The 14024-nt window shown below is 45.3% G+C and overlaps 1 protein-coding gene across 1 annotated transcript in view; it reads right to left on the reverse strand.

The window, feature by feature from the left end:
- Nucleotides 1-2069: 2069 nt before the first annotated feature.
- The window catches only part of SYBU (syntabulin), a 39769-nt gene continuing 27814 nt past the window's right edge, over nt 2070-14024 (reverse strand). Inside the window, exons 4-7 of the mRNA XM_032181868.1 lie at nt 7689-7791; nt 5453-5653; nt 4336-4485; nt 2070-3188 (exon numbers count right to left, since the gene is read on the reverse strand). Of these exons, the coding sequence (XP_032037759.1) occupies nt 2093-3188; nt 4336-4485; nt 5453-5653; nt 7689-7791 (1550 nt within the window). The 3' untranslated portion in view covers nt 2070-2092. The remainder of the gene's footprint in view (nt 3189-4335; nt 4486-5452; nt 5654-7688; nt 7792-14024) is intronic.

Consider the following 14024-nt stretch of genomic DNA (forward strand, 5'->3'; position numbering starts at 1 on the left):
AGTTTGCAGTGAGCTGTCTGCAGGCTGATGGTCCTCCTAGCTGCTCCGTGCAGCACCAGGGGAATGCAGCTGAGCCGTGTCAAAGATCAAAGCTGAGTATTAGAGGGGAAAGCAAATGAAGATGGCATGTCTGCAGCTCAGCTGCTGTGTCCTCTGTGGATAGGGTAACAATGGCCATTTCCCCGGTCTGGGATTACACCACTTATCTTGGTATTTCAGGCCTCTTACACAAGGCACCGCGAGCTGTCCATCTCCTGGCAGTACGGCAGAAGGCAGAAGTGAGCTGAATTTTGGGTGGAGATCGCAGCAAGGATTTTCTTCAGGTAGGTGATGGGAGCTCTGCAGCTCCTTGCTGAGCATAGCTGAATGCTTCCTGAGAGCTGAGCAAAGATTTTTTAAGGGCAGGAAGCAACTTTGCCATTATTCTAATGTTCGTGCCTCCTACCTTTTAAACAACCTGTTTACAACCACTGCTGCTACATGGAGCCTGCCCAAAGCAGGGTGTGAAGTGAGTTGAGCCTGTTGAAATTTTAAACGTAAGCGTGGGGAGGTTTGTGCTGCTTTGTTTCCTGCTTGCTACAGAAGAAACCTGGGTAGTCACAGGTGAATGTCTCTCCTGGAACTGGAGATCACTTTCTGCTCTAAGCTATGCTGCATTTCCCCACCACTCAAAGTGAAGAGCACTTAAACAACAGCAGATGTAACAGAGCAACCCAGAATTGTAATAAGGACACTAACAGTGGCGCTAATTCAGTCCATTTGACTTGAACAGACATTTAAAAATAGGAATAAGGCATTCTCCATGATGCTTTTTTCATTCATAACAGGAGACATTTAGGAATGGTGGGGTAAAAATGAGGCTACCTGCTTCTGTTAGTACAGCGTGGGTGCGGCCACAGACCAAGCGGAGCCTCCTCCTGCGGAGTGCTTCCTCTTGGAGCTGTGATTAGTTGTTCCTCACCCTAACTCTCTTCTCAGGGTCCTGATGGTTCCTTATGCCCTCACATGTATGTATGTGATACCTCATCTGAAACGGAGCATTTTTAACAGCTTTGCCACAATAAGACACTCGTACAGTGGTAAATTTTCTAACATGCTTTAATGAACTTGTGATTATAAAGGTAATTTATAATAAAGCTATTAAATAAACAATAAGTTAAAACACAATACATTTATAGATGGTATTTCACATGGCTCGAAAGACTATCAGGTTCCAATACATTAAGACTTTAAAACAACATTAATATTCAGAGTGTATCCACCCCTATATTTACCATTGTAACACATTTCAAGATTCCCCCCCACTTAACATTTTTGGTTACAGTCCCCTCATACGTACAAGGCCAGTGGAATGCTCGAGCAACTGCAGGATTTGGAAGAGCACTACACAAGACAGGCATGAACGATGTGCTAGAAGCTGCCTGGGAAATATGGATTGTTTTTTTTTTTTTTTTAATTGAATTGACATTTCAGACAACAAATGGAAAGCGCTAGCATGCTTTCTAGAGTACAGGTGTGATACACTTAGGGGAAATGAGCCTTCATCTTACTTAACGCTGCAGTTTCACAAATGCTTTAGGTTAGTGCTGCCTGGAGAAATACCCCACCTTCCTCTTGCCGTTTGTTCCCATATGCATCACATGCTGCCCTTCAGCCAGTGCGCAATGTTTGTGCGTTTGCTCAGTGAACCAGGCAGGGAAACTGAGCTTAAACTAACTCAGCAAGCGAACCTGAAGTGGCGCTAGCTGTAATTCTGCTCGCTGCCCCTGATCCTGTTCACTGGGCAGGTGCACTGACACAAATAAGATGCCAGCAGAGGGCAGGGACCCGGTGACTGGGTGCAGGAGGACTATTTCTGCAGGCAGCAATACAGTGCTACGCCAGTTATCAACATTTTGTGAAACTGCAGGGTTCAGCTTTGCCATTTTGGAACAAGGAACATGTTTTCGAACCAAGTTATAGTGCAAATCAAATAGTCAAGAGCAAAACAATGTAGTCTGCCAGAACATACAGTATCTCTCTTACCACCCCTCTCCCTCCCCCCCCCCCCCCCCAATGCTTCAGCCCCTGGTGCCCCGTGACTGAGCAGAAATTAGGTTTTGATGTTGAAGGGTGTACGACGCAGTGAGTGCAGGGCCACCAGGCAGCACCCACGCAGCAGTGTTCCGATATTGTACATGGGGTCTACTCCTCCTCTCTGCGTGCTGAAAGCCCACATGACAGTGGGCACGATGGGGGCTGCTACTGCCAGGATATCTACCATGAGGCTGCTGTTCCAGTGCTTCTTCATTATTCCTGTCTGAGAGCAAGTATTCACATACCCAAACTCTTCATCATGCGGCTCTGTAAAATCCAGTTCTTTCATGACCCGGTTATCATTAACTTCACAAGCCACGTTTCTGTGTGGAGACTCCACAGAAGGCAAAAATTTGGCAGAGTTTGGACTGTTTGGAGTTAAGTCCACTACCATACCAGAATCCACAGTGTAGGTTCCAGAAGAAAACTCACTCGGTTCCTTCACTGAGGAAGGTGGGCTAGGGGAGGAATCTTGAGATATGAAGACATTTTGAATGAACCACTCCATGTTCAGGCCACGTGGCACGTCGGTCTGAACGGACTGTTCCACCGTCATGTTGCTGCTTTCCTCGTCTTTCTCAGAAGAAGACAGTTTTTCATCAGAAGCATTTTCACGCGTCTCTTGATCCACAGCAGAACTGGAGGAAGATGGATCGCTCCCTTCAGAACTTGCGGTGGTTGAACTCTCGTTACTTGTGTTGCTTGTGTCCTCAGTGTCCTCGCTCCTACACGCCTCACTGTCGCCCATCTCCTCCGAAGCCTGGTCCTCTGTGATGAGGCTGCCTGGCATCTTGACGTACAGTGCTAACGGCTTCCCTGGGGAGTCAGACACATACTCGTCGCTCAGAGAGCCACTGTGAGCCATCTCCATGCTGTGCAGCAACGATTCCAGTTTCTTGTTTTGAACGTTTATGTCTATGAAATATTTCTGAATGCCTTTGTCTTTATCTGCCAAGTTGTTCTTCATGGTTTCAATAACCTGCTTGAGTTGTTTAATTTCCTTCTTTGCTTCCTTTAAGGCCAGCTGTGCCTCCACACGGCAACACTCCTCTTCAATCCAGTCTTCCCTCATGCGTTCCAGCTGAGTTTTCAGCTCTTCTATTTCCGTCTCCCTGTAGCAAAAGAAAAATGTTGTAACACTTGTGCTGACTGGCCAGCTAGAGTCAACAAAAGGCTCCACTGCACTGGGATGGCTAGGCAGAGGAGGTGCTCCACAGAGGAGGCAAATTCCTCCACGTGCCACTTGCTGACACTGCTGAGAGAGTCAGCAGAGCTGTAAGGCGGCTGCCAAGACACTCTGGCTGACCGCTAACCAGAGTCACCGACCTCACCACGCAGTCAGCAGTCTTGTGGTACTTCTGAGGGTTGTGCCACAATCCCTGACATTTGGAGGTGCAAGCGGTGGCCTGTAGGTTGGATCCAAGCAGTACAGCACTTGCACCTCACCTACTGCCTTGCCCTGGAGGAATGGAGAAATGTCTGCCTGGAAAGCATGCAACACATTGTCTGTGCCTGCAAGCTCTGTGCCTGCAGCCAGGGTAACGCTGCTCTCATGTGGCAGGTGAGCTCCAGACCTGAGAGTTGCAGAGGCTGCGCTGTCCTCAACTGCACCCTCGGGTCCCCGGGACTCTGCCTGGGGAGGACACTCAAACGCCCCTTCATGCCTGCTCGGGTTGTGTGTGCTGGAGACCCTGCTCTCAAAGCCCATTTTCAGTCAAAGAAATGACATCTGTCACTGTGTAATGCACATCGTCACTTCTTTGCTCAGCACCGGTACAGAGGGCTATTGTGAAAAATTCAATATAAGGAACAAAAACACAAGCGGACTTGCTGGTTTGCATAACCGCTTTTCTTTCATTAGGGAATAAGGAGCACATTTTGAAGTCGTATTTCACCAACAGAGGTAGAACAGAAGACTAAAGTAATACAAGTTTGCAGGGATAAAACTGTTTTATGTATAAAAATTCTTGGTGCTATATCAGACTGACAAGAAATATCCTTTATTTTTAATAAAATTGCCTAATATTAGGCAAGTTCAAAGGGAAAAGAGACAGCTTTATGCATAAATAAACTATGGTATGTATTTACTGAGCAGATAAAACCTGAATACCTTGAAAACAACTTAACCAGTCTGATTATATTTTAAATTTCTTAGTTACAACTTTACAAGGTGAAGAAATTAGTAAAACATTCAGGATTCCTAACCCTAAATGTTCCTGAAAAAACCTTTACAACTCGGATTTCTGAAATGAAATATACCTTTCTTTAAGCTTGCTCTCAGATTCCTTCAGCTTTGTTTTTAAATGTCGTACTGTGACTTCTTTCTGCTGTAGAGGAGTCAAATACTGCTCTGGATTTACTGGCTTAATGCCACGGTTCTCACCACAAGACAGGTATCTCCCAGATCGCCTGAAAAGAAAAAAAGGCAAATAAACCATCACTCCTACAGTTCTTCAGCTTTGGCAAAAATAAAAATACCATATTGACTGACACAAAACTGAATTTACACTTGACTCATCTGGGGCTTCTCAGTGTCAGCACAAGTGACTCACTCTGGTAAGTCAAAATACCTGAGGGAACTGCTGATATGTGGCTATAGTGAAATATTTCCTATTTATAGCACTTGGTCTCAGTGCAATTACACCAAAAAAGACATTTATCTTTAAAATAACAAGACATCCCCTCACCTAAAACGGGTGGAGTATTCAAAAGCAGACAGGCTATAGACACAGCTAAGTAAGTTAATGTAAGAACTGAGTTTAGCTCCACATATGAATTATGTAGTTGAGCACACTGAAACCCAGATTCACCCTGTCTAGTTTCAGGTGTGTATCTGACATACTGGACTGCTGAGCTGTCTGAGAGAGAAAGGGAGATAGGGAAACAGCAGCAGCATGGTGGCAATTTAGTCTCTGCACTGTGTGTTGCATCCTCTGGCAGGCATCTGTGTTCTTCCCTCTACAGGAAACTGCACTCCTTGGGTAGGTGCCTAAGGCTAGGCAGGGTGAATTTTTGCCTGAGTGTATAATATTTTCTCTAGTACCACACCCAATTCTCTCCAAAGCAAAAGGACCCTTATGTGAAAGAACCAGTAAATCCACATGGGAACTGATGGCATGAAACCACATGAAAGAGCCTGCCTTGAAGTGAAAATCAACTACAAGAGGCCTTTGACTGAGAGTAACCTTTAATTTTACAGTGCTGAAACAAAAAAGCTTTTGCAGTGGTAGGAAAATATGGGTTGGAGCACCGTGCTGACTGTCAAGCCACCAGCATGAGGAGTCACACCTACGCTAAGGAGCAAGATGACTTGCTTGGCTGTTCCCACATTCCAGTGCAGAGCATTGAACACTGGGATGATGAAATAAGCACTTGCCTCATTATTGGGCTGCTGTCACTTCCTTTGTTACTTCCCGAGTTACTGCTAGGGGGAGAAGCCCCATAAAGCTGTTGGAGGCTAATAGGATTCTGCTGATTTCTGCACAGCGCAGACAAAAGGTCCTTTTCACGGAGAGCAGGTGGGCTGGCTCCAGACTTGTAGGCTGATGATCCACTATTCCGACCGTAAGGGCCACGACTGGAGAGGAACCAAAATGGTTAAAGCACATTGGGTTATCCTTGTCACACAACCCGTTATGTCTTACTCTACATCCAAAATTGCCCATGAGATACCACTGGAACTGATAAGTAACTGTGAGCAGCTGGAAAAAGAGCCTAGATGTCATCAGCCACTGCAAGTTCTTTCATCAACTGTGAGGGTCTTAGTTTGAACTATATGATCTAGGAAACCTCTGGCATTCATTTGCACATTTCTCTGTTTACATTACAGTTCCCAGTGACTCCATCAGATCATCCGTGTTCTCTGAACCTCTGCCTCCATTAAGTAATTAGAGGGCTACAAACTTGACTAGTTCCAAAAGAACCACATTTCAGCTTTCCCCTGCCAGGCCTGCAGAGAGATGCCCAGCTTTGGAGGCTGACAGAGGCTTGTTGGAAGACCTCTATCACGATCCTCAGCAAGCAGCCTGAGGGATCCCAGTGTGAAGTGGAAACAGATTTTGTTTGAGCCACTGTTCTTTTGTGCCTTTGGCAAACTGGGTGCTTCAGCTGTCACTGTCAGCTCTTTATTTGCTTAGATATAGTTTGAACCTTGAGAGCAGGCTGAAATGGTATTAAAATTGACAAAGAAAAGCAGTTTCTTCTTCCTTACAGTTTTTCTTGTACATACCTACCTTTCTTTTCCCTATCTTTATTAACTAACATATTCATTGCGTATGCTTGAATGCAATTCATATCTGCACTGTCCAAGAGCACCTAGGGCACTGGGGACAGCTTTTAGAGGTGCACTCTTCATTTGTTCAGTTGACACACTTTCCTACACTACTGTGCTGCTACCTTCGGTCTCTACTGGAAGTTGTTCTTCTAAACTAATGAAAGGGCAGGTTTCAAAAAATATGGAAAAAGGCAAATCTAGCCAGCAAAAGAGAAGGCTCAAACATAAAAATTAAAATACCACAGAATTATGAAGAGCAATCTCTTCTTAAAATTGTCTGAATTGGTTTCCTCCCTTCTCTGAAAATGGAACAGTTTATCAGGAACAGATGGCTGACTGGCTATGCTGCAAGCCTTCATCACAGTGCTGTGGTTTGGGTGAATTTATAATTATTCTACAATAAAGTGCAGGACTGTGGTTTTGTGACACACTGAAATGTTTCATAGTGAGTTAAGACAAACAGTTAAAAAAGAACATGTTACAAAGGAGACATCTCTTTCCACTTTGTACTGTACAGCATCAACTTTTGTGTAATAACACAGCAATGCATTTGAAGGAGCATTATTATAGAGGACTTCTATCCAATTAAGTAGGTTAGTATACTCTAATATTTATGTTTATATTTAAATACACAATAATAAATGAAATTACACGTTCTTATCATTTTAGGGCTTCATATTACACCTGTTTTTTTTCCACAAGTAATAACTTTATATTGTTAGATTTAGTCCAGAGAGAGCTTAACTGATCCTTATTTTTCTAACAGTCTCATGCTACAGATAGGAGGTTGTTCATTAAGCATCATTCTGCTGATCTCTGTACACTGGGCCACATTTGAGAAGTCTGTGTGACTTCAGCATATGGGTATCCTGCTGCTGGTCCCAGTCTGCTTGCCAGCTCCTCTCTCATGACTCCACAAAGGGCAGGAAACAAGTCTTGTCAACTTGAACTCTTTCCACCTACTCAAAAAAATGTACCAGCAGGGATTGCGTGGGCAGAGCACAATGTGCACTGCTTCATCCAAACACCCCAGTATTCACAAGCTGTCTAGATCTGCAGTTCACAAATGATATGGAGAAAACTTACTGAAATCTTTCAATGAAAGGTTCATTGAGGTAGATAACTACGATCATCTTTTTTTATTTGCATATAATTTTAGTTATAAATGGACGAGGGTGTTTCAGAATAGAACATTAAAGGCGATATTGTCAATTCTTCCTACAAAAAATAAGGTCATAACCTGGAAGAAGTGATATTGTACACATTAATTGCAAGATTTTACACTGCAGTCTTTGCACTAGGTACACTTGAAATATACAGGAAAATTTAGTTTGCTTACTTGCGAGAAAAAGAAAATCTTTTGTTTCCAGCAGCAGACATACGGACTTCAGGAACTGAAATACTGCCCGTGCTGCTTGAGGAGCTAAAATCAGCTTCACTCCCTGGAAAGGAAAAGGGAAGAGTAAAGATATGATGGAAATTATAACTCAAAGGCTGTTTGCAAAATAACAATGAATCACAAGCATCCTTCCTTTGTCTGCGTTGTGTGAATCTTAGAAGTTAGATGAATTTTCAAACATCCCCGAGGACAAGCACTGGATATGTTCCAGATTTTCAACACTTCTTCAGAATTGGCACTTCAATAAGAGCACAAAAAAAAAATTTGGACACCATACACCTCACTCTACAGAAGCCATTTTGGAACCAGGCTAGAAACATTTGTTATGGCAACCTGTTTGCTCTCTCACAGCTATCAGTATATGAATGAAGATGCTCACATGGCTCCTTCAAGAGCATGGTGATTAAACGCATCCAACTGTAACTACATTTCTCTTGTTTCAAACCATACAAAATTTGTATCTGTTGGGAGGAAAGCTGCTTCTAGGTTGGTTTCTGAGCTGATGTATGTGTATATGTATGTATACATGTATATAGGCTAATAGGCAATGTACATATTTATCTGCATATATATATGCAGGGTTCCATGTGGCACAGAAGCGTAGTAAGGCAGTTCTAATAGCTTTAAAATAATCCCATAATAATAATGCCTGGCTCTCAAGTGCTTCTTGGGTGTTAAGCCACCTATCTGATTACTGACTTTCGATAGATTACAGCCTGTATATCCCAGGTGCTATTAAATATGGGACAACTGCTTGCAGATTGCTAAGGTCAGTAGTAGATAAATGTACTAACACAGTCTTACCATGTGGAAGAAAACCCCGTCGTTAGGATTTATTTGTTTGTCACTCAAATGGCCATTGTACCAAGCTATTTCCAAGTCTAACGCTGCAGGGTCGCAATGACAGATAATAGCTTTATTTGAGGGAATGGAAATAACTTTTTGAGGTCCTTAAGAACAGCTGCTCAACAGGAAGGCACACAGTGATTACCCAGCACCTGACCACTGAGAACTGGTAGGCACCTCGCAGCTGCTGCCTCCTCGTACCACCCAGGATGGAGCAGAGGGCGGTGGGTGCCCTGTTGCCCTCCAGACGAGCTTTGGGATGGCTGAGTGGTGGCAAGGCTCAGGAGAAGCCTCCTGCCTGAGCCCTCCTGAGGGCTGAGGACGGGGACCTGCAGGTACTGGCCCTTGGTGCCCCCACCACAGCCACCTGCCCCACTCAGCAGCTGAGGTCTTAGCAGAGAACTCATTTTTGCTATAAACCACGTTTCCACGAGGGGGAGATGCAACTACAGCTGCTGTGATCCCCACCATGGCAAATAAACCTTTAAGTTCATAGATCCTTCAACCTTTAACTAAGCTGACAGGCAGATCTTATGCTCCTGAATGTGCTTGGAAGAAGGCACCCTCAGAGCACCTCTTTGCAGACACAGGCTGAAATGGGATGAAGCATTTAGCAACCACTCCTAGTGGCCTTAGGTTCATACGTGTTCTGATTTAACACAGTATTTTCCCAATTTCGGACAGTCTGAGCGCCAGGATTCACATGACTCATGACTCTGACCCGTCCACCCAGTCTCAAATACCAGCTGGCTTTTCAGCAAGGAAAGCGCTGCCCTTCCTGTGACGTCCTTTTGCCGCCTGCTTGGACGCTGCAGGACTCGGCAGGATCCAGCTGGTTTCATTGTTCTTTTTTAGGCTGCAAGGCCTCAAGCTATAGATCAAACTTAGGTACCTGTCACACACGTGGAAGCAAGGGAGTGCCACAAACTCAGGCACAAAACCAACCTTGGCCCAGTCACAAGCATTTAATGGGGTCCCTTGTGAAGACAGGGCAGAAGTCCACCACACGGGGGAAATATATTTCAGTGTCTTGGCTCTTTTTACACTGTAGAGCTCCAATAAAAGCAGTATTCAAGGAACATGTCTTCTGCTCCCCACAGAAAAAACAGCTCCAAGCCACAGCTATGGGAAGAGGGCGCAGGCAGCCAGGGGTGGGGGCAGCAGTGCAGCTGGCCCTGACTCCGCTAGGGACTGAGCGACAAGTCTGTGACAGAGATGTAACCATGCCTCCTCACTAACAAAACCTGTGGACCACTAAATCGTAGAGGGCAGGGGTTTTACAAGAGGCGTTTGTTCTGAAACAGCCTCCACCATCTCACTGATGGATGGTGTGTGCCAGGGCTGCCGGCGGCCCTCGGTGCCAAGCGTCCCTCACAGGAGGGTGACACGAGCTGCGGGGCCGCAGCAGTAGGCGCGTAAGGGTAGCCAGGGCCTCCATGGGCTCGCAGGCGGCTGTAGGCATCACTCCCTATTTCTCTGTGCTTCCCATTCAGCCCAGCCTGGCCCGCTCCAGGGTTTGATTTCAAAGCATGGAAATTCATAGCTTAGTTCTCAAAAAAGCTGTCCCAGGGACCCAGTTTTATCGCCCCTAGCCAATCCCACATCCAGTTCGACATCCCTGATAACCAGACCCGGGGTGACCCAAGTTGCTACAGCTCTAAGTAAATCGAAACCACATGCAGAGGCAGGGAAGGGCGGGGAGGCAGAGCGACAGCTCTGCTTTGTTCCATAGAATATTTATATCATGTCTACAAATGCAGATGTCAGTGACCCTCTCCTTGGGGAAGTGAAATGACCGTGGGACATAATATCTGAAGCTGCAGCAGTTTTCCTGATAAACAAAGCACTCTCATCTACGAGATTACAGTACAAACAACACTGCCTCGGAACCATGCAAATCTACTTTTACAAACAAGACCCGAACAGGTAAACACGTCGCACGGATTTCATACCTCCGATGTTGAGGCCCCCAAAGCATTCGTGCCCTTGCAAGACGCCAGCAGCTTTCCAAAGCCCAGCACTGGCTGCTACACAGAGAAAGGAGCCCTGGCCAGGGCTCATCTATGATTAAGCAGACCACATCATAATCAGATCTTGTTATTGAAAGCATTTCAAGGAAGCAAGGCTTAATAATAGCCTCTCCCTGACCTGTTTGGCTTGCAGCGTAGTGCTGGGAAGGGCTGCCAAGCTAGGTATTGCAGATGTGATTTAGCAGAGCCTGGAAATGCAACCACCTCAGATGCTGAGGTTTCTGAAAGACTGGAGTGCATTTGAAACGAGGAACTGCTTCTGCAGAGCAAGAATTAACCTTTCTGGCCCCAATTCTGATAACAGCTATATACAAGCTTACCACTGAGCACAGAAGAATACTCATGCTCAAAATGAAGCATATGTATATTTATAGGATCTTCCAGAACATTATAAATTAAAGGGGTCGTTGTCTGTAATGTTTCTAAGTGTGTTAGTTATGATCAAGCCAGCTCTGCGTGTAACAGAGCTCCACAGTAATGTTACTAGGAGAACTAAAAATATTTTCTCCTACTTGGTAGGTACCTCTACGTAAAATAACCCATATGATATAAACTGCAAGATACTATTCTGGGTATTACTTCTATCTTACAAATGCTCTACAAAGAGCACAGACAGAAGCAGAACGCAGCTCCTCACCCTTCCTACAGCCATTTTGTGACTGACAGCAGCCCAAGGAAGCCTGTTGACTATTTGTTGCTGTGACAATGTGACTGCAAAAGCTCACAAATGCAAGCAGCAGAACAGCTCTCAGAAGCAGCATTAACCATGACAGCAACTAACATCTCTCAAAAAAAATTTTTTTTTTAATCCTAAATGGCCATAACACTTGTTTTGCCCTGATCTGAGGCTCCCCTGTTGTAGAGAGCTGTATCACCCACCCTTTCCCACAACAGACTCCACAGGTTGAGCTGCCAGCTTTTGAGGGATCTTTTGAAATTCATTCATATAATCTTCCACGCTGCAGCCGCCTGGCACCACAGCATCAATAGGCTGCTGGCAGGCGAGCTGACACAGGAATATGCTCTGACAGAAGTGCTGGCGCAGCCCGTCACTCCGGCCGGCCATGCAGCAGGCTCCCGAGCCGCAGCACACGCATGCTGCAGGCAGGGCAGAGCATGGCCATGAGCTGGGAAGAGCACCAGCTTCTGCTGTAACATTTTACAGAATTGCTTCTTGCCTTGAATGGGTATCTGAGATGCAGGAGCAAAGTTGTGCAGTGTCTGGCACTGCCCCTGCACTGCTCGGTAGGCAATGGCACCGAGCTAACAGCATGATGCCACCAGCATCGTGCTCACTGCTGTCTTTTAGCCTTCTTGCTGCCCTGACAGCACTGTGACAGTCACGTAGCTCTGGCCAGCATAGAGGGGAGGAGAAAGGAGCTTCCAGCCATGTGACTGAAGGGTGTGCAGCCCCATGTGGTAGGGGCATGTGGCACATGGGTGCAGGACCACACAGAACTGCAGAGAGGATGGCTGAAGACTGCTGGGTGGGTGATGGTGCTTATCTGTGCCCCGACCAGCCATCCTGCTGCAGCGCTGCAAGTGGCTGGGCAGCCTCAACTCATTACTCATGGCCAAATTCTCCATCCCATACGTGATGCAATTGCAAACTTAACTAACATTAAGGAGAAGGAAATGATGCCTGTGCATGGCCAGGTAATCCTGCAGTGGGCACTGCTATATCTTTGTCCCGTTCATGCACTACAGCCATTGCACCTACATTTGTGGCTATAGAAAAGCCACATCTTCAACCTTGCTCTGTTCATTGCCTCAGCCACAGCATTACGGTAATGATACAGTACAGTGACCACGTAGTACACTACATTCAGAGCTTTTATGGGCAGAACAGATTAGGTACATTGGGTCCACCAGGACGGTATGCAAACACCAAAATATCACATCTTGTATGTGGTAGAAGGTACATTTCTTACACAGACAGACACAAAATAACCCCACATACCTGTCTGGAGGACAGCATTCCACGTTACAGTCTGCTACTTCTAGCTGTTACAGGTGGTCAAATACCACGCTGTACCATCTTCTGGCCTCAGCATTAGAATTTTACTTGTACTTTAGCACTTAATCTTTTTCCTTTCAAAAGATTAAAGATGCAACTTTCTTGTGTGCATTCTATTGTTCATTTTCTATATGAAAAATAAGATTAAAGTATGGAAACATGGAAAAAGTTCAAGTAACATTTGCATCAGGAACGCTGATAACTGATTGGCAGAACTGGCTTCCCAAAACTCAGGAGGCATATGAATGAGCTTATCAAAATTTAGTCTTTTTGTGTGTCAGATTTACAACTTTATTATTATTTCATAGCTGCCAACATATGTAAACTACAGAATTTACCTACCTTGTGACTCCATAAACACAGTCTCTTTATATATATCAGTCTTGATGCTACATTTTGCATATAGCCACCCAGTGAAACAGAGCTGTAAATAAAACAGGGCTGACAGAGACAGCTTGTCCTTAAGATGTCAAGCACTTAAATTCACTGAGCTTCCTTGCCTTTAAAAGCATCCTGTTATATGGCAATGGGACCAAAGTATGCATACGTGTTCACCAGCAGCAAACAGAGAAATAAATGGAATGCTGTCTCTGCAGACAGCTTTATTTAGAGACCCCAGGGGAAGAGATAGGGCCTGACTGTGCAAAAACTCCAGCAGAGCCATTAGCAGCAGCTGGAAAAGCAGACAGCCTTGTAATGCAGGCTTTTGAAAGGATCTGTGGTTTTAAGAGATTTGCTTTCCTTTATCTTGAAGCCTTCAATTCACCTCTCTAGCTCTGCTCTCTAACGGCACAAGCAGTGTGTGCCCTGGCAATACCAATGCTGTGTCCTTTCTGCTTAACATGGGGATGTTCCTGCAGGGTTGTCCTCATGCACCACAAACAACCTAGGGGAGAACAGCCCACTATCCTCATGCGCTGACAGAAGTAAGAAAAAGAAGCTGGAAAGTGGCAATGAAGTCTTGCTTTTCTTCAGGTGGCACCCTTAAAATCACCTGTTTTGAGGGCAACATCGCCCAGTGGACAATGTGTTCGATTTTCAGTGCCAGGCCTGTAACTGACAGTGGTTTTTGTTTGCAGTGCCTGATCTTTAACTTATCGCTTATTTGACTTACTACATGTGAGAGTTCTATCTGGGACTTGCTATTCTATTTTACACCACACAGTAACAAGGTAAAAGCAGATATATTCCTGTGCACAAGGAACAGGATGTGAAGCTCTCCTCCCTGTGGACTGCTCTAACTTCTGGGTGACACAAGCTGCTCCTGCATGCTCTCCTGCCTGTGGCTCATACTCTTTTCCAGCATGATCTCCACAGTAAATGGAGGAAGATGAGGACTCCCAAAAGACCACAGTGGATCAGGATCTCTTAGGAGAGATGTGG

The sequence above is a fragment of the Aythya fuligula genome, chromosome 2, assembly GCF_009819795.1.
Source record: "Aythya fuligula isolate bAytFul2 chromosome 2, bAytFul2.pri, whole genome shotgun sequence".
NCBI classification, from domain to species: Eukaryota; Metazoa; Chordata; class Aves; order Anseriformes; family Anatidae; genus Aythya; species Aythya fuligula.